This window comes from Epinephelus fuscoguttatus, linkage group LG1, assembly GCF_011397635.1.
Source record: "Epinephelus fuscoguttatus linkage group LG1, E.fuscoguttatus.final_Chr_v1".
NCBI classification, from domain to species: Eukaryota; Metazoa; Chordata; class Actinopteri; order Perciformes; family Serranidae; genus Epinephelus; species Epinephelus fuscoguttatus.
This window is the reverse complement of record NC_064752.1, coordinates 37,117,981-37,137,974: the sequence shown is the minus strand read 5'-3', so window position 1 is coordinate 37,137,974 and position 19,994 is coordinate 37,117,981. Positions and strand designations below refer to the sequence as shown.

Here is a 19,994-nt window from a genome sequence, read left to right as displayed (position 1 = left end):
TAGCTGCCAACATTCAGCTGGGGTTATCCAGCTTTTTCTCGTGCATGAATGTGCATGTGTATGTGTGTGTGTGTTTGGACGACATTGCGTGGGTGACTGAAGCTGGGATGCCAAGAGCAGCGTGTAGGCTCCTACTCTCTCAGGTTCCTGCACACACACACACATGTGCTTACACAAAGAGTGGGCGAAGCACTATTCTGAGGATGAATTTGACATAATTACTGTATCCTGTGGCTCGTACAGTATGAGAGTATGACAGCTGAAATGATAGATTTTCAGTTGAACTTCGAAGTATTGAAATAGTGGATTACTAAATATATTCACTAGCACACACAACAAAGTGAGAATAGGTTGACGCAGCTATGCCAAAATGTAGGTCCCAGTGGAGAACAGTGATTATACAACAGTTAGTTCCGGCCCTGCAATCTGATTGGTCGAGAGACAGTAAAACCGTGATGATATTGGAGTACAACATCACGGTTATTTCACTGTATATGTATCACTCCGCCTCACAGCTGATTGCAATCAACAATCAAATCAAAACTGACGGTTAGTGTCAGTTAGGTCAGCAGTTGCGTTGTAGGCTAATTAATTCATCCACTGTCAAACAGCCAAAAATATGGAGTTATTTCCTAAAATAAGTTTTGAATTGAACTATGAATGGTCATCAGAGGAAGATGAGGGAGAGGAGAAGCTGAATCCATCTGAGCACACATCCAGGTTTGTGAGTGTTTCATCAGCGGAGCTCAATGACTTGGAGAAAAGCAACATACTGTCAGATCAGAAGGCAGAGTCAGCTGTGCCTGTGAAGCCACAGTCCACCATGCAGTCACCAGAGACTTACTTCACCGGCTGCACAATTAATGGAAACGTGCAGATAAATGTGTATAAAGAGTAAGTGCCTGGCGCACCATGTCTGCATTACATAGCAACGGTGACAGCGGAGTCCTGAGGGAACTATTTTTGTTGGCGGAAGACAAATAAAATGCTTAAATTATCTATTTTGTCCTCATTTTTCAACATTTCTTAATCAGCCTTGCTTATTTAACTGTTGAACTGTTGTATGTAATTGTCTTCGGCACTCGGCCTGCGGCCTCGTGCCTACGACCGAATCACAGCCGTGACGATATCACAGTACAACATCATTCCCTCTCGTGTGATATTGCTTAATTAGCTGAGTAGTTTGCATTCATTTTAGAGAAGTGATTTCACAGTGTCACCTTTTCAGGTACCTAGTGGTCAGAGACTTTGTTAAAATATTCTGCCACATTACCTTCTGAAAAATACCAACTGGCTACATGACTGTATCCATAAAGCCCCTACTGAGCAAACTCCCAGATTTATACTGTCGGTGGTTCCACCTTTCTTGGACCGTCCTAAATCTAAATGGAAGGATGACTTTGATGAAAGGACATCCACACTAAATCTGGAAATCATCCATACCCTCCATATGTGTCAGACATACATTGATCCAATTTAAAACATTTCACGGACTATATTTGTCCAGGAGTAGGCTTGCCAAGCTCTATCCAGAATTACACCCGACCTGTCACTGGTGCAACCAAGACCCAGCAACTTTTAATCATTTATTTTGGGCCTGCCCTAATATGCAACAATTTTGGATTTTAAAAACACTCTCGTACATGTGTAACAAGGTCACAGACCCAGAGGCTACACTGGAAGTTTTTGGCATTGCTCAAGAAAATCTGAAACTGTCTCGAGCCCAGGCCCCCACTGCTGCTTTCTCACCACTTTTAGCAAGACGTCTCATTCTATATGATCTATTGAAAATCCAATACATACATTAAAATAATCATAGAATCATAGAAGCAGAAGAAGTGATGACATCAGCATTGAATAAATCAAAGTTATACTAAAGGGTAGGAGAGATGGTGGTGACAGAGACTAAAACGGGAGGTGAGGGAGGCCATGAGAGCAACAGAGCAGGTGAAGGAGAGATGGAGGCACATCAGATGTGATAGAGCATACTCTGTCCTGGGAACATTCTGTGACCAAAAAAAGCAAATGAGCACATATATAAATTTATAAGTAGACAACCGAGGAGGAGGAGGAGGAGGAGGAGGTGGAGGAGGAGGAGGGACGGTATGTTGTGAAAGAGGAGGATGGTTATGTAAGAGTGTAGGCCTGGAGAGATACTGCAGAATGAACCCTGCCATTACCCAATCCTGACTCATGTACACCTCTGTAACCATACACACACATTAGGAGTTAAGCACACTGTATTTTAGATGAATGTGTTTGCCCTTCTGTCGTGCCCCTAAAATGCCACAAATAGTTCCTCACATCCGTTTCTTAGTTCTTCTGGGGAATTGTTTTTGTGTATTTGAAGTTCTCACCCTGTGCTGAGGGGCTGCGGAGGAGCAGCGTCTCCTGGGAGATAGAGTTTCTTCGAGCTGTCTGTCCTTCTTGTTGCAGTCCAGACGGACCTTGCTCTGGCATTCCAGGTGACAGGTGTAGCTACAGTCTGATGGACACAAAAACACACCAATCAGAGACAAGGACACACAGTGGGACAGAACTAATCACCGTAAAGCAGTGAATAAAATGCATTCAAACATCGACCTTACACTGTAAACTATACTTCTCTGTGGTACATCATTCATCACCTGTAAGTGTGTGAGTTTGAAATAAACATCAAACAGGTACAGTCGCACTAACACTCCCCTTTACACAGAGAATGTGCTCCATCTAGTGGCTAATACCAGATGCACACCTACAAGGTACCACACTGCAGAGGATTTATTAACAAAACGTACCTGACCATACACTTTTGTGTTTAAAATAAAAGGTACTTATACAGACCTGCACACACAAGACTTAATGCTATAACATGTCAAATTAGCCCAGCAGTAATGTACAACAATACATCTCATAACTTAACCCTCTCATTAAACATTTAACATGCACTTCTGTATATCTCATTTGTCCATCAGATGGCAGGAAATACTTTGCTAAGTGCAGCTGTCTTCTGCTGACGACATATTACACAATTCATGGTTGACATGCTGTACGAGGTCCATTACAAAAAGGGAAGGGAAACAAATACTGTAATACAGACATACTGTATCATAAAAATGGATAGCCAGTCTCCTACATATTCAAAGCCAACACACTGTAACAGTATAGCAGCCCTTGTATGGTCAACTCCCATCTTACTGCCCAGCGGGAAGAGAATAGATTTAGGTACTTCCCCCAAAACTTTCCCAAAATAGTCCACTGTTCTTTAATTTTTAGTTGGTCGCACATATGACAGCCTCGGCTTGTTTGTGTCTCGCAGACTTTCTTGTGGCCAGAGGCTTTTCCTCTTAGACGCATACATCTAACTTCTCCTCTGCTGGTGAGATAATCCATACTAAAGCAAAAAAGAGATTTTTAAAACCGCATGAGCGAAGAGAGGACTGCAGTTTGGGGGGAAACTGTGAGTCAGATCCTTTTTGTGGTCCTCGAGCAGGAACGCTTCTTAAATAAAACACTAAACAGTAGGCTACACGCCATCGGTCAGAGTGAATAGAAACATTAAACTATTTCCACAATGTTCCGTTTAGTAGCAAATGCTTCAATATTTGCTTCAAAACAACACGTGTTTTCTGGTACACCTCTTTGTTGCTACAGCCGGCGCTGAATGAACGAGCCGAGCTCAGCCTGGTTGTTTTTTCTGTCTACTGATATTAGTGTCTCTGTCTGTATCCTGCTAAGATAGGGACACCGCTGTGTGTCTCACACTCAGCATCAGCTCTGTAACCATGGCAACAAGCCTTTTGATGACCACTGTAGAAAGAGAGGAGGTCACTGGTGGAAGGCTGCGTGTGGAGGTTTTTATGTATTTGGTATTAATTAGCTGTAAATGCTCCATGTATTTTGCACTGGCGTGGAAAATAGTAGGCCTGAGTATTAAAGCAGGGCCAAAGAGGAGAGAGTGAAGGGAGGCAGGACAGGGATTACTGACAGGAGGGACATGTCTAACAAAGAGGAAAGTTCAGATAGAGGATACTTTGCTCGTGACAGTTTAAAGGTCAGTGCATTAAGAGAGGGAGATGGACCTAAGTGTGTGTGCGTGTGACAGAGACAGGTTGGCAGAGAGGGAGAGAATAAGAGGGAAGGGCTGCGATGCCTCGCTGACAGGAGCGATGTGATGAGGAAAGAGGAGAGTTCAGATAAGGGATCCTCTGCTCATGACAGTTTAGAGGTCACTGCAGAAAGAGAGGAAGAAAGGAAGCACACAGGGGAGAGGAAGAGAGAAACTCCTTTCCTGTTCTGCCTTCCTTTATATACTCCATCTACCCTCTACTAATATACTCCTTTATACCGAAAAGAAATATGATATTTTTCGTGAAACAGAGAGTTATAAGAGAGGATCAATACCACTCTCATGTCTCTACTGTACATATGAAGCTACCAGCAGCTGGCTAACCTAGCTTAGCACAAAGACTGGAAACACAGGGAAAGAGCTAGCCTAGCTTTATCAAATCCACTTACATACCCCCTAAAAAGCTAACACCAATAGGCTATATGCACACGGTGGTGCCGACATGTTTCCGCTAAGACAGCTGCATCATTTCCGCTGTATCGGCTGCTGTTATTTTTGTCAAGTGAACTAATCTAACTTTTGTCAAGTCAATGAATGGAAAGCACTACGGCTGAACGTTGCAGTGTGCTGGTAGGTTGATTTAGTTGCCTTTGGATGGACCTAGCCAGGCTAACTGTTGCCAGTCTTAGTGCTAAGCTAAGAGAGCTAGCTGCTAGTAGAAGTTTCATATTTGGCATATTTCCAGCTTTTCCTTAAAGGTTCTGTAGGCGACATTTAGAGCATTAATATAGCAGCAAACCACTGTTATGTGAGTACATAGAGGAAAATGGCGTCCTGAGTATGTGTGTTGTTATCCGAGCTTCTCTGTGGTTTGCTGTGGTAAGATAGTCCAGACGCATGCGCATGTTAGCGAGAGTGTATCCTACTGGCGGGTTTATTGTAGTGGTTACGCTAATATCGGGAAAGTGTCATCACAGAAGCATAGCGTTCACCCTCTGGTTTCTCCCTGGTTAATACCGTTAGCTCTGTCAGCACTGTCTCTGTTGTGAGAGCTATTTATTAGGGTAGCTCCATTAGCTGCTAGCCGCTGGCTCGGCCACCTCCATGTTGAGAACCATGTGCAGACAACTTATATGCTCTGAATTTTGCATGGAGCCCCTTTAGAAGATGCCCTGTGGAGTTTTTTGTAAACTCACAACAAAGTTATGTTTACATGTACTGCTACTTATTAAAACACATCCTGTATTTTTTTCATTGTGTGCACACAATGTTGTTTTTAAAAACAGTGCTCCACAGTGCCACCAGTGGTCAAAAACTCCACAGGATGCCTTTAAACCTCATCTGTTGTTATTCTCAACACTGAAATCAGTGTTTGTGTTGGGTGGTGGTTTCTTACAGAGCACCCTGCCCTCTGTGTTTGTCCTGATAACTGATCGAGAAGACAGGAATTACTGCCGGGCAAACTACAGGGAAAATGGGAGGACCGCTCAGAAATGTTTCCCTGGTCCACACCTTCAGCGAGATACACCACTGTCAGCAAGGTTCACCTAGGATCCAGATTATTCCCACACTGATAAGACACACTGTCTCTCGTTAGATAAACAAACAAAAAATAGGTGATGATATTGTGACCACACAAGTGAGATATTTTGCTGACATCCTTGTGAAAACATATTGGACACCTTCTTTTAAACAAATCCCAGGGTCTGGACATAAGTTTAATTAAGTTATAGGATTATGTTTAGTTCAGGTGTTACAGTACAAGGTTCTGACCTTAATGTGGAACTTGAGTGATTCTGACTTTTTCTTGTATGTATGCATATTAGCTGTTTGCATGTGTGCGCAGTGCACCTCCTTGAGATGCTGTACCAAGCATATGTGAGTGCTAATGAGCCGGGTGAGAAACTGCAGCAGTGATCCAGTGACCCAGCAGGACTCTGAAGGTTATACAGGCATGCTGACACAGGCACAATCACAGAGAATCGTGAGGGAAAGAAGGAAAGAGAAAGCAAGAGAAGGGGAGTCAGCAAAAACAACCATTTTTCTTGTGTGATTCTTTTTTTGTTTTTTTTGGCGTGGCGGTAGAGACAAAACCCCCTGCTGGACTTCATGTTAGGACCTGTAGGGGTTTCCCTTTTCGCTCTTCTGTGGAAAGTACATGGTTACGTAGAATATTAAATGGGGAAGTTCCTTGAAATTAAAGAGAGTGAAGCTGATTCCTCTCTGCTGGATTCCTGGGTCCACTTCTAGGAATGCCACAACAGGATTTGTTAGAAGAGCCCCATGCCACTGGATTCTACACATGCATCATACTTCCATATTTACGTCATATTCCAGATAAGGCTGGAAAGTACCTTTTACTTTTTTTATTTGCTTTTGATTCTCAAAGTCTGTACTGAACCGGGGAAACGAGCATTCTTATTCTCTTCTCCCTTTGACTGGAAAGTGCTTCAGTCACATAAAACTTCAATAACCTGTCTCAGCGGATTCTTTGAATAGCGTTTATGATATAAAGGGAATCGAATCTACTTGTCTAGTTGATCTTTTAATATACCATGTCTGTCATTATTCCACTTCATATTTCTACATATTTTATCAGAGGTCTGAATTATATGTTTTGTAACTTTGCAAGGACCCTCCAGTAAAAGAAACGTCATCTCACAGAGGCATTTCCTAGTTAAATAGAGCTCTTATAAAACTGTAGACACTTTGATGATAGTGAACACACCTGCATGCAGCGACCAGAGACACCAAAAGATGACTGTAATGAAGTTGAGCCATAAACACTCATCAGCATCAGTTCCTTCAGCACAGAGCCACCATGTCTAGGGTCTGTGTGTATTGTCTCAACAAGAGGAAGGGCTGCGGTGTTGTGTGTCGCCATGGCTGGCCTCCGCTGCTTCTGCGGGGCATGAGATGCGTGCACAGACTCCCTCTTTGTTTCTTGTCCCATCATTCCTGTCTGACTGCTTTTAAAACGACACCGCCTCCAGACAGAGCTGGATGATGATGCAGAGAGATGGAGATGGAGAAAGAGAGAGTGCCTGAAAGCTCCATCAGTGTGGTGGAGAGAGATGAGGGAGTTTAGACGTACAGTAAAGATCTATATGTGGTGGCTGTGTTAACTTCAACTGCTGCATTGGGTCGATAGCTGTGAGGGAAGACAGGAGCTTCGATTGAGGTGTGTTAGGTGACAATTCTGCTCTAAAAACAGGACATTCAGGTTGTCTTGGTGGTGGAGGGTGCTGAGTATTTGACTTCTGAAAGCTATCTTTCGTCATCTTTCCACTCCCTTCATTCTTCCTCATTCCTGCATCACCTCCTGTAACTTCTTGGAAGATAGGGGATGTGGGTGGTTGTTTTTTCTGGGAGACAGTGGGTGTGGGACAGACACTGGCGTGTAAGGACACAGATTAGCACTGTTTCTCAGGTCATGGAGGATGTCTGTATGGTACTAGATACAGACATTGGCAGGGACATATTGTATTGGCTCCTTGACTGCGTGAGGAGGGAAGGGATAAATGGGGGTCAGTTAGCTCAAATGTAGGGGCGAGGATATTAACACGGTCAGTAAGGAAGCTAAAGGGAGCTGTGCAGGTCTTACAGAGGAATTAAGAGCAGCTTTGGGGGGCTTTAGCCCGTCTGATCCCATCATAGCTCATTTGGAGCAGTTATCCATGTTCTCCTACTGTGCGGCTCACACACACACAACAGGCTACCCATCACACTGTTTATCATTATTAATCAAAGTATTGTGCTTTTCTCTGATATTCTCACTGAGACACACTTTAAGTCAGTGAGCTCCCAGGATGCACACTCCATATGCTGCCCCATGACCAGACATGTGCAAACAAATCTCTCCTAACCTAAATAAAATCTGCCCCACTTCTTCTTGACATCTGTGTGCATTTGTGCACAAACAATAATTTCATATTTGATACTGCCGTTCTTTATCTCCATCACCGCAGCATCTCTATCTTCCACCTCCCTCAATTCCTCCATCTGTCGGGCTACAGATGCCCCTGAATTAACCAAAAAAAGACATGGACCAGGTTTGTTTTTGTTTTTTTAAGAATTATGAGCTGCAATTGGATGCAGCCAAATGCTTAAAGTGGTATTTTTTTTGCCTTTTGAGAATATTTCTGTGGCTGAAGATTAAATCCATACTGGGTTTGTGTGTTTTAGTGAGTCATGATATAATTCCAGTTATGTGCTCTTCTGATGGTTCAGAGAATTGGGCTCATGAAAACTTTTGAGGATCAATTAGATAATCAAGACTAAAAACAAGACAAAAACAAAAGACGATAAAAACAAGTTGGTTTGTTTTGGCGTCAGAGGAATTTCTAGAAATGTTTTACTTGAGAACAGCAATATGGGTCTTGTAACTCATTCACATCTGGCAGACTTCTGATATTGACATTAACACACAAAGATATAGCATGTATGAAACAAGCAAAAAAAAAAAAAAAAAACACCACTGGATCCTACATTTCCCATAATGCAATCTGATAGCATCATTTCGCTTTAAGTCGATCTGGCAGTGACCTCACTGCACATCACCACCCTCCCACTCCTCACAGCCCTTCCCAAACTCCCTCAACCTGCTAGCATCTCAGCTAACATTAGCACTGGGCTTCAGTTTACACAGCTCACCTCTGCTAGCATCTCTGCCACATGACCCACACTGCTCTCCCTCTATTTGACCTTTCGCCAAGCCCCGCCCCTTTGTGATGGTCCGACAAGCTGTTGCAGTAAGCATGGAGACCACACTGTAACTAACTGTACTCCCTGAAGAAATATTATCATATTTTTGGGGAGATGAAGCAGTGATTCCAGAGAGAAGCAGACAGATACAGTCTGTCTTTGAAGGATATATCCAGGATGTCAAACTGACTCAGCAGCAACAACAGGTTAAAAAGACAAAAATAGTTAGAAGCTAAAGCCGAACTATAGGCTACAGATCACAGTGTAAAAGTGAACCACCACATCACTGCTGATCGCCACACAAGACAATGAATATAAAGGGAAACTTTGCAATATTGAACCAGCTGTGTGGCATCGCAGTGTGTGCAGATGAACGGTGTTTGGCTTCACCCCCGTGCCGCTGTCTGCACCCGGACCTCCGCTGCTGGACGGGCAGGGATCTCTGGGTGAAGTCAAACACCGTTGATGTGCGCACAATGCGATGACACACAGCTGGTTGAATATCAGCAAAGTTTCCCTGCTTCCCTTCACTGGTTCTTGTACAGCAGGGTTGGTCTTTATTCACTGTTATAATCATTAAAAAGCAAAAGCAGCATGTGTATACATTCAGTAGGCTATATCTTCAGTAGCTAGCTTGCTAACCCTACACTTTTCAGGGTTTGATTTTGGTTTTGGAAGAGAGAAGAAACGTATATCTTATTCCAACCTCTCCAGGTAACGAGTATCATTAATACATGATGTGCCTCAGGCACAACATTTAGCTCCAAATCCACAAAACCAGACAGAAAATGAAGGAAGTCTGCACTCGGGGGCATGACTTCGTGAAGAGTCAGTTAGCTAGTTTTGATTACCTTTGTGGGTTGTATTGGTTAGGTTTAAGCAAGAGGAGTGAGACTGGTTAGGGTTAGGGTAAGAATGTCAGGGTAAGCCAATCAGAGGCAGACTGAGGCATTAGCTAGCCACTATGGCAATATTCTTATCATACATTCACTGCAGCGCACGGCCACTGAGCTATTAGCTAACACCAGAGAGAAAGAAGGGAGAGAAGTGACATGCGGTGAGCCAGACACATGGCACAACATTGGGAGGGTAATGAGGTGCTGGCGTGTCCGTTGCTGGTCCCTTCTCTTTCATTTGACCCTACATGCCTAATAAATGACCACGTCTATCAAAGTCCATGGCCCAAGTTTGTACCATAGACTGTTAAAGGATTTTAGTCTCTAAACCCAAGTTGAGATGATGACATCATCTGGGTTATTTTCTCAGACTTTAGAAAGCTTCCCCCAAAACCACAGCAGACATTACACAACAGTTTTCACAGGCTAAGTCTTACTTGTCTCTTTATGGCCAGTAAACTGATAGTGTAAAATCGATGGAGTGCCCCTTTAATTTGTTTTGTGTAAAATGATAGCCCGATACAATCATGTCATCACAATACAATTCCCCAACACTTTATATAGGCTACAGCAAGACTGAAATATTGACCAGCCATAGTGGCAAGTACTGTCAAATGCATCCTCTGAGAGAAAGACGTAGTCGTGTGAATAACAATGGTTTAACCTTGGCCCTGAACACATAAAACCCCTCACCAGTATTCCCCTAAAATACCTTACCCTCTCCAACTATGAGACCACAGTCACCATGTTACTGTATTTAGAGAATCTGAGAATTTTCCACACAGCATCATCAAAGACTATGACTTATAGACAATTATAATAATAGATATAGAAGAAGCAGTGAAAGAGGAAGTGAGGAATCCGATTTGGGCCAGTTAGGATTAACTAGGTTTCCTCACAGGGAACACCATCTAAAAATATCCATCATCTGTCTGCGGTAGCTCCGGCTGTTGATGCTGTTTTTGAAGCTTTTGAGGCTGCAGCATGACGTCACTCAGGTGGAATGGTGAGTTCTTGATGAGCAGCTGCCTGAGTCATGTTTGGTCAGGGTCCTATCAGGCTCACACAGGAGGACACACATACACACAAACACACAGAAGAGCTGAAGTAGCGTCCTTTTACTCAGCTGTCAGTCTCTTGCTGTGAATGAATCAATAATTCTGCAGCACCCAGCCATTTTGCTCCTCGCTACTTTTTTTTTTTTTTTTTTTTACCCCAGCCACACTTGTGCTAATGTTACATTACGTATTCATCACCCCCGAAAAAAACTGCATTACCGGTCCTGTATTTGGAGAAAACATGGGGAAAAATCGATACCTTGCAGCCTTCAGCAGGCTCACCCTTATCTCAAATTCCTCCTACAAATATGAAAGTCAATATTTTAATCCATTTATGTAGAATTTTCTCGACAGATTGAAGCTGTGCAGGTTTTCTGTTTGTGTGTCTGGAGCAAGAATAAACAGTAGAGCCGAATGCTTTCATCCGACCTGTTTACTGGACTGTTCTGCCGTTTACAACCGATCTGCAGCCTGCTCACACACGATCTTACACACACATGGACATTATGTGCTCTTTCACAAAAGCGAGGGGGATAGATCAGCCGATAGAGAGGAGGGGGGGTATAGACAAAGAGTAACAGGGCTTGAGGGCATTGCAGTTCACAGATAGGCAGACTGATGCACACAATACCCAAATATTTTGGCCCACAGCCGGCCTTTGAGGCCAGCCCGGCTCAACCTGTCTACTCATCATCTTTCCCCTTTTTCCAATATACTAACCCCTATCACCACCAAACTGATCGGGATGAAGTGTATAACTTCTAAGTCTCAATTCCCAGTTTGTACCACCTGTGCACACTCCACTCTCCTCTCCATACCTGAGGTGGTGAGCAGAGATCCGTTCGAGGATGATCTCCGGAGGATCCGCAGGCTGTCGCTCCAGGAGCGAGACTTGGGCAGCCTCTTCAGCAGCCGCCCCAGCCGCCGTGACACCTGTCCGAAGCAGGCGCTGCCAGCCTCCCCTTCCGAATCCCCCGTCACCTCCTCTAGATGCAGTGACACCTGGCCGAGCAACGTTCTGCCCACCCTGACACCTTCAACTCCCCCTGGCCTGACCCCCACCCGAGCCTCCTCCTTCACGTCCTTCTGCCCCGGGACGAGAGGTGCTATCTGTGCCATGGACGGAGCATGGTGGCACCATCCGGCAGGCACCGTGCTGTGCGCGTAACCCTCGCTGGCCCTCCTGTCCTGCCCCCGGCCGCTCCTGTCCCTCTGAGGGCTGCCCCAGCGCCAGCCCCCCCAGTTCCCCCCTCTGCCATCCCAGCGCAGCCACTCTGCCACCGGTGCCACGCTCCGAATAAACAGCCCCCTCTCCACTCGCTCTGCCACCCCTCCACCTGTACTCCTCACACGCTCCCTAATACTCTCACCTCTCTACTTGCCTCCCACTTTTCTCCTGTGGTCTGCACCTGCCCAGTCTCCCTCACACCTCAGTGTGTGGACATGAGCCCTGGATCGCTGCTGTACTACTTGTTCCTCTCTAACGTCTCGCTGTCATCAATGCTCCCTCATCCTCTCTCCCCTCTTTTTCTCTCTCCCTCTCTCTCTGTCTCCACTGCAGCACCCACACACTCTGCAGTAACAAACAGCCAGCTTAAAGAGACAGAGACCCCCACACAATCCTGGTGTCTCTATTCCCCTCTCTCCTCTCTTTCCAGCAACAGGAGCCTTTCTCCTTTTTGTTCCCTCAGTGCTTGACTGTGCACACTTCATTCAGAAGTAGGGAACAGGGTGGGCTATCCATACAATAGAGCACAAACGTCACACAGACCACTGCAGAGGTGGATACCGACGATGCCGCCTGTCTTCTCCCCCTTTTCTGTCGCCTTGGTGTGAAACCCTACAGCCTGGTTGAGGGGAAGTGAGTCAGCCATCCTGTCTAACCCCACAACAGTAACATATCTTGTCAGCGAGAAGGACATGCATCACCTCAAGTGAGTGTGTAGGGGTGCTTGCATGTGTGGGCTGAGGTGATGCACAGTCCGTCGGTTATTAATATGCACTGTGAAAAAGAAGAAGAGAGAGAGAGCTACTGGGAGTTCTCCTGCCCTACTTCTGAAATTGGAGAGTTTGGAGGAAAAGGATGTGCTCCCCAGTTTCACTCTCGGGCATATGACATAATCACGAGCAATGCCATAAGAAGGTTACGCTCTGATGTAACCTTTTCTCACTGCAGCACAGAGAATGACGTTATGTGTTTAAAAGAAAAATCCCAAATTACCTTCAGCAAACATGCGCTTAAGAATGTCTTTGTCCTGCCCTGTTTGCCCTCACCACCTCTTCCTCTGCAGTCCTCCTATCACTATCCACCAAGGGCGACCTAAATATAGCCTGGTTGAAAATCCCCACTGTTCTGCCATACATACAGCTGAGGAGCGGTACACAAAGAGGAGAGCACAAAACACCACGCAGGTCTCTCTGCAAAAACAAAACCCTTATCTGCATGCCCATTTTTTTTAAAATCAAGGTCAAGTAACGATAAGCAGAGAGCCAGTGGGCGAAGACTCTCACTGTGTGCACTCTGTTTCTAAAAAAAAAAACGGAACAAAAACTTACTGACACTGAAGGAAAATGCCGTGTAGATCAAGTGCGATTCTTCAATATTCAATGCAGCCCTGTATTCAGATTCTGTTTGTTGAGCCCTGAAGGAATGTTTTGGCTGAAGTCTAGTTAAAACTATATTCATCGCACGCCTGGCAAAGCGGCAGCGGTGGTATGTCGGGACAAGAGGGTTATGAGCCATTTAACACAACCTTCCTCCTATGTTTTCTTCTTCAACTGTGAATGGAGCTTTGAGAGCACCAATGTGAAACGGCTGACAGGGCTCCCAAGACAAGGTCTGTATTGTGCAGACCGGGGCAAGAGGTAAAATAAGGAAGAGTTTCAGGGAAAGGTACATCCTCTGGAGAGAGGAATGCCACGGGGCATAAAGAACACACTGGGAGGGTTACTGTGAAGCTCTATGGCACATGTGTTTGGGTGTGTGTGTGGGGCTTCCGGGCAGCCATGTGTCAAAGCGAGTATTCCTCCCTGTCTCTGCAGTGACCAGCACGCGACCCCACATCTGCTGCTGTGGATGCACTACAACAACGACCTCTGCTCTGCTTGCAAATATTTAAGGACAAATATTTCACAAATGCTTTCGCTTGTTGTGAAATCGTTTTTGGAGGAGCTCTGATCTTGGGAGCGTTCACCTCGTCGTACAGTGCTCTGACCCAAGGAGATGTCCTGCTGACTTGCAAGATGGAAAACAAACCATAGTACACAGAGGAGTTGAGAGGGGTACAAATCCTAGGTGGGGGCCAAGTTGCATGCAAGTCTCACTCAAGTCCCAAGTCAGGACAGATGATCCAAAGACAAGTCCAAGTCTTAAGCTTTAAGTTTTGAGTCCTAAAGAAGTCATCAATGTGCTCCTCATCAAATGCAATGCCATTTAACAGCAGAGTAATAATACATCACAAAAACAAAACTCAGGAATGCTTTTAAAAATGTATTTTTGTTGAAACAAATTAGATAAAACAAGTGCGACTAAACTTAATAATAAAAAAGTAGTGCTGACATTGCACTTTCATAGCATAAAGCCAGATACCAGAACCACAGTTAGCTCACTAACTATGTTAATATTAGCCTCGAGTTAGCATTTTTTTGTGCAACTTCAAATGTGGAACGAAGTTGGAAGTTATTGTGTCTCTATCTCTAATTTTCAACCTGCACATAATGCATACTGCAATTTTTTTGTACGCAAACTAAATGATCTTTCACATACTTTTTTTCCAACTGGCACTCAGTAACATAACAACTTGAGTGGATGCTGTCTGACTGGTTCAAACAAAGTGGATCATCTGGGGAATTAAGTGTCGACTTAATGTAAGTTGAATCAGGATAAGAAGGGAATTTAATTAATTTGTAGCACACTTTTTTAATAAGACACTTTTTAATCTTTGTGCTTGGGGGATGGTAGCATTTTAGTAGTATTTTCAAATCAAAAGGCTTCAAGTTAAAACATGAGTCACTGGTGTTTAAGTCCAAGTCGCGTTGCAAGCCTTTTTTGATTTTGTCAAGTCGAGTCTAAAGTCATCAAATTCGTGACTCGAGTCCAAGTCATATGACTCAAGTCCACACACATCCACGCAAACATGACCTCTTTGAACAATCTCTGGAGTACTTAGTTGTTGGTTGTCTTCAGGACTAAATAACTGGTTGATTAATTGATTAGTAGGCAACAAAAAATTTATCAACAGCTACAGTATTTTAATAATCGCTTAAATCATTCAGCAAACAAATGCCAAAGATTCTCTGATTCCAGCCTCTTAAATGTGAGGATTTGCTGCTTTTCTTTGTTTTATATCATAGTTAATGTGTTTTGGTCACACACAATGAACAACTAGAGGATAGAAAAATTCACTCATTTTTGACATTTTATAGCCTAAACAATTAATCTAATCTAAATGCAAAAGAGATTGATTATTCAAAAACAAAAGCACTCATTAATTGCAGCCCTAATTAATAGTGCATGTGTAAGGAGTTCTCTTAATGAGTTTAATGGTTAACACTTCATTTTAAAATCCTGTTTATCATTTATAAATAAATGTGTGGTTAATGGTTTGCAACACATCTTATAGGTGTTTGTCATCAACAATTTAAAAATCCTGCTATGAAGCACTCATAACTCCCTTATCAACAGCCAGCTTGACAGCGCAGTAGGCCTATAACATATGTCTTCATGTTTAAGTGTATTTGACTGCACATGAACAAATCCTAGCAGTGTGTTATAAGCACAGCTGGAAAGTAGCACCAGCCACCAGCCAAATACTGGTGAAATATGCTAAATGCTAGATGTGCATAAAAAACAATGGTGCTCTACTGACTGGTTGGTAGAATCCACCAGTAACAGTGGCGGGTGGATGAAAAATGAAAAAAGCTCATTTCCAACCCTGATTATGAGATACTTATTAACTGTTTATGTACATGTAGAAATCATCCAGGTGGGTTTAAATCTGTTTATAGATGTTACTTTGCATTAACACTTAAAAATGTTATCGTACTGTATCTGCTTATAACCACTTTACTGTGTGTCATAAACCACGTGCAGTTTGTGCCACCTCCATTAGGTTTAAATGGCAGTTGTGTATATACAGTAAAAGGTGCATGTCATGTTGTTTAACAGAGATTGAGGAGAAAACTGGGAGTGTTAACACACTTGTGCCACAACAGCATGGTTCCCTGAAAGCTTTAATTAAATATTAATCTGACGTCTGACTCTGTCTGCCATCTGTAATCCCAACCTCTCCATCCCTGAGACATAATCCCAAGCAGGAGACACTGCAGAGCTGGGATTAAGGAGGCTGCCAGTGCCCGCCCTGACTCCCTGCCTCCTTCCTGCCTGCCCTGACCAACGTCACAACATGACAAATCAAATCACAAGACTGATAAACAACAGCCACAGACAGGACACAACCCAAATCTACTGTACAGATTTATATAACTGTAACACTTTGGACTTTTTGGACTCTATAATAGTAGTCATCATTCTTTCTGTGTATGCATCATAGTGTGTGTGTGTGTGTGTGTGTGTGTGTGTGTGTGTGTGTGTGTGTGTTTTCCTGTGTGTGTGACAATAAAGTGTTTGACTAGTGATGATTAGTGTCAGTGCAGCAGACATATCGAGCTCATAGGTGTCTAGACTGTCACTTATCTGACATGTTGGTCATATGCTTCATTATTTTATACCCCATTAAGGCCTGATGCCACATATGGCCCTCATCTTTATGTGTGTAGTGTATTTACGCATAGTGGTGGGGGGTTGTTTATAGCATGGCCATACCACAAATCAAACTCCCATCTGACTCCCATGAGAGGCAATGAAGATATATTAAAAGAAGATCGGAGGAGAGCCAGCAGTAGGAATAAATTCAGAGGATCACACAACAACACAGCAGCAGACTCAGAGACTGGGAGCTCTGGCTGGATTGACAGATTCCACTGAAGGGCAAGGCCACATCACAACGCTCCCTGCAAGCACTCCAGTGTCCCAGGGGAAAAAGAGCTGCATAGCTGTTTCTATAAGATTCATATGCAACAAAGCCAGCGCAGATACAGAGAGGGTGATAAATTAAAGACAGACAGAGGGAGCGAGGCATGCAGCGAGACAAAGAGACAGAATGATGGTTGTTTATGGTTGCAAGGCCTCCGTCTCTCACTCCCTGTTATTTGCTGGGTGTAGTTGAAAGAAGAGCACGGGTGCGTGTGTGTGCGTGTGTGTGCTGCTTCTATTTTGGCCGTTTTGGTTGCGTCTCTCCCCACAAAATACCCTGAAATGCCTAAATCTGTGTTGCTTGTCATAAATGTCCTGGTGACCCCCCCGTGACTGCACGGCGTACCGCACTCACCTCTGATGTTTTCCGAGAAAAGGGAGTGGAAAAGGCAGTTTGATGTAGAGGGCAGCTGCTGGCAGCAGAAAACTGGAGCTAATTAGCTCGATCCATAAAGAGACCGGCGGAGACAAAAAGTTCTTGGGGTTGTAAAGAAACTCATGACTGTGTGTGTTTCTCTGGGTATGTGTGTATGTGTGTGTGTGTGAACAGTAATCTCTGCTCTCGCTCCACTGAGCTCTTGCTGATAGCACACTAAATCAGACAGCTCTGCAGTGCTGGACAAACTCTCGCTCTTTTCCCCTATCCCTCACTCGCATTGGCTTCCTTTCCTCCCCATAGCTCTTGTTCTAACACTCCGTCTCTCCTCATTCCTATCACCCTGCCCCCCTCCACCTCTCCTCTGACTCGTTCCACTATGTCTGTCATCCCTGTTTCCAGCTACATGTGATTATTTCCCTTTCTTGTTCCATTTCTCCTTGCCTCTGTTGCTCTGTTTCAGCCCATCCGTCCTTTATCTGTCCCTCCTTCCTTCACTTCTTTCCTCTCTTCAGTTGCTTTATCTCACATTGTTCTGCAGCCGTAGCCTCCCTGTGACAGAGTGCTGCTGACACAATGCCAAGTCAGCAGCCGCATGCACACACACACACACACACACACACATAGACACAGCATGCATGCATGCATGTACAGTATGTGCATGGAAAAGCCAGCACACACACAAAAACTTCAGGTTGAGCTCCCAGCAAAAGGTGCGGGTGTGTGCGTATACTCGTGCCAGATTAAACACATGTACACACACACTGCCAGGTCAAATTGGCTTGGCCCAAACTGTCTGTGTCCCAGGGCTGTGCAGGTGGGAGTGATGTCATCTGAGCCTGAGTCTCAGCAGTACAGTACATGCAGTCAGTACAGCCAGGTAAAAGTTTTAAATAGCCTTTAAATAGGCACTCAAATATACAGCCAGTGTTCCTATTACATCTGTGCGCCTGCTGGAGCAAAGACGTTGTTCTGACATCCTAATCAATCTAAAACACATGGGTTCACACACACTCACAATTAATAGTGAGCTTTACACACATTTACATTCTGTGTCTAGGATTTCACCAACGCACCGCTATTCTCCTATCTTTCCCCTCGCTCTTTGAGCCAGGCTGCAAATCCCAGAGTGAGAACTCTGGGAGGAGAAGCTGGAAGGACAAGATAATGGGCTTCCCATGGAAGGCTTTTGGCTGTGTCTATGGAGCAAAATGCTTGGAAATGTCCTTCCCATGTCATTCTGGCTCAGTCACACAGGAACATGCACACGATTTGAGTGTGTGTACAAACACACAGACACCAGCATGGAAGAGTTTAGCACCCTGATACATGTGCCCTCCATAAAATAACCCATTACTGTACCAGAAACAAGATTGAGGTCAGTAAGTCAGAGCCTCCTCTATTCACTCTTTTCTGTGGGTCTCAAAAGAGCACTGTAACTGTAAGAAGTGTGTACAGTGCATGTTCTGGATTCAAACAATATTAAACAGTGTCTTATTTCCACTGGACATACACACACACACAATCTCAAGACGGATGAACACGTGAACACATGATTTAAAGGACTCTACACACTTACTTTGACACTTGAGTGCCTGCGCAGTGATCTGACAGCTACAGGCGTCACACCAGTCCGGCGCACAAGGACTGGACTCGAACCGGTGCCCTTCACCCCTCTCGGTCCTCACCCGAGGGTCCAGCCCCTGGGGAAAGATGGACCAGGCCTCCCTGCGGGCTGGCTCGGTGCGGGCCAGCTTGACCACGCCAGTCCTGCCCTGTGTGAGCCGCTCCAGCGGGAGACCACCGCTGTCCCCCTGTGATGGCACGGGGGACGAGATGCTCTGTTGTCCGCCGTCACCGGTCCGGCTGTTCCGTCTCCCGCGCGGCGCGTCCCGGTCCCGGTCCCGGTGCGCTCCTTTGTGTCCATTTGTGATGGCTCCGCTTGGCATGACATTGATGCCCGACTTCTTGTGCGAAGTCCCCCTCCGACCACCTGTGTTCCGGTTTGAGTCACAGTCGATGTTGCTGTTACAGTCACTGTTGATGTGCCCGGTTTCACTTTCTTGAGACCCGGCTGCGGTGCGTCTGTCGCAGTCCGCGCTGCCCTCCGCTCTGCCCCGGTCCGGGCTACGTGGCGCAGCAGGGGCGGCGGGAGCTCCGCATCCTTCACCGGGCATCACTCCTCCTCTCACCGCCGTTTCTCCGGCTGGTCCCGAAGACACGGGATGAATCCCCGACTCCGCTTCAGTAGTGACCGACCCACAGTCCCCTCCGCTCCCCGAGCTTCTCCTGAACATCTTCTCCCAGGACGACTTCCTCAGCACGGTGATTTTCTTCCCGCCGCCGGGCAGTTTGAAGAGCAGCGGTTCCGAGTCCAGCCTGTGCGGACCCGGGTGCTGCCCCACCACACTCACAGACGCCATTATTCCGCTCCCCTGCAGTGCGTGTGTGTTTGGCTGTTAGGCGTGTGTACTAGTGCGTGTTTTCACTCCGTGCCCTGAATGTAAACTCAACTCACGCCCGCGACAAGCGTGTAGTAGTGACGCAAGAGATCTGACAGCTTTAAAATGCCACGAGCGCGCTCCCTTTAAAGCGACAGGCGCGCGCACTAATCCCTCACACTGCAGGCTCTATTTGGCATTACTAGATGAATTATTAACCACTAATTCAACGGATAACAACACTTAACTTCCTGATAACTCATTGTATTTTGTTAGCTCTTTTATCATATTGCTACTTGGCCTTTAGTCTACTCTAAATGTATCAGTAATTATCTTCTGAAATCACTTATATCAAAGACAGACTACAGAAAGTACTCAAGAATCTCAAAAGAAGAATCTGGAGGACAAAAATAATAAGGATATATGTTTCCCATTTA

At 45.0% G+C, this 19,994-nt stretch overlaps 1 protein-coding gene across 3 annotated transcripts in view; it reads right to left on the bottom strand.

The window, feature by feature from the left end:
* Positions 1–19,655, bottom strand: part of rassf5 (Ras association domain family member 5) — a 34,082-nt gene extending 14,427 nt beyond the window's left edge. Inside the window, exons 1-2 of one of the 3 annotated variants that reach the window (XM_049580643.1) lie at positions 18,696–19,655; positions 2,358–2,485 (exon numbers count right to left, since the gene is read on the bottom strand). In XM_049580643.1, the coding sequence (XP_049436600.1) occupies positions 2,358–2,485; positions 18,696–19,539 (972 nt within the window). In that variant the 5' untranslated portion in view covers positions 19,540–19,655. Of the gene's footprint in view, positions 1–2,357; positions 2,486–11,524; positions 12,642–12,927; positions 12,956–18,695 lie in introns of those variants that run through there. The other 2 variants (XM_049580668.1, XM_049580652.1) reach the window with 2 other exon arrangements.
* Between the last annotated feature and the right edge of the window lie 339 nt (positions 19,656–19,994).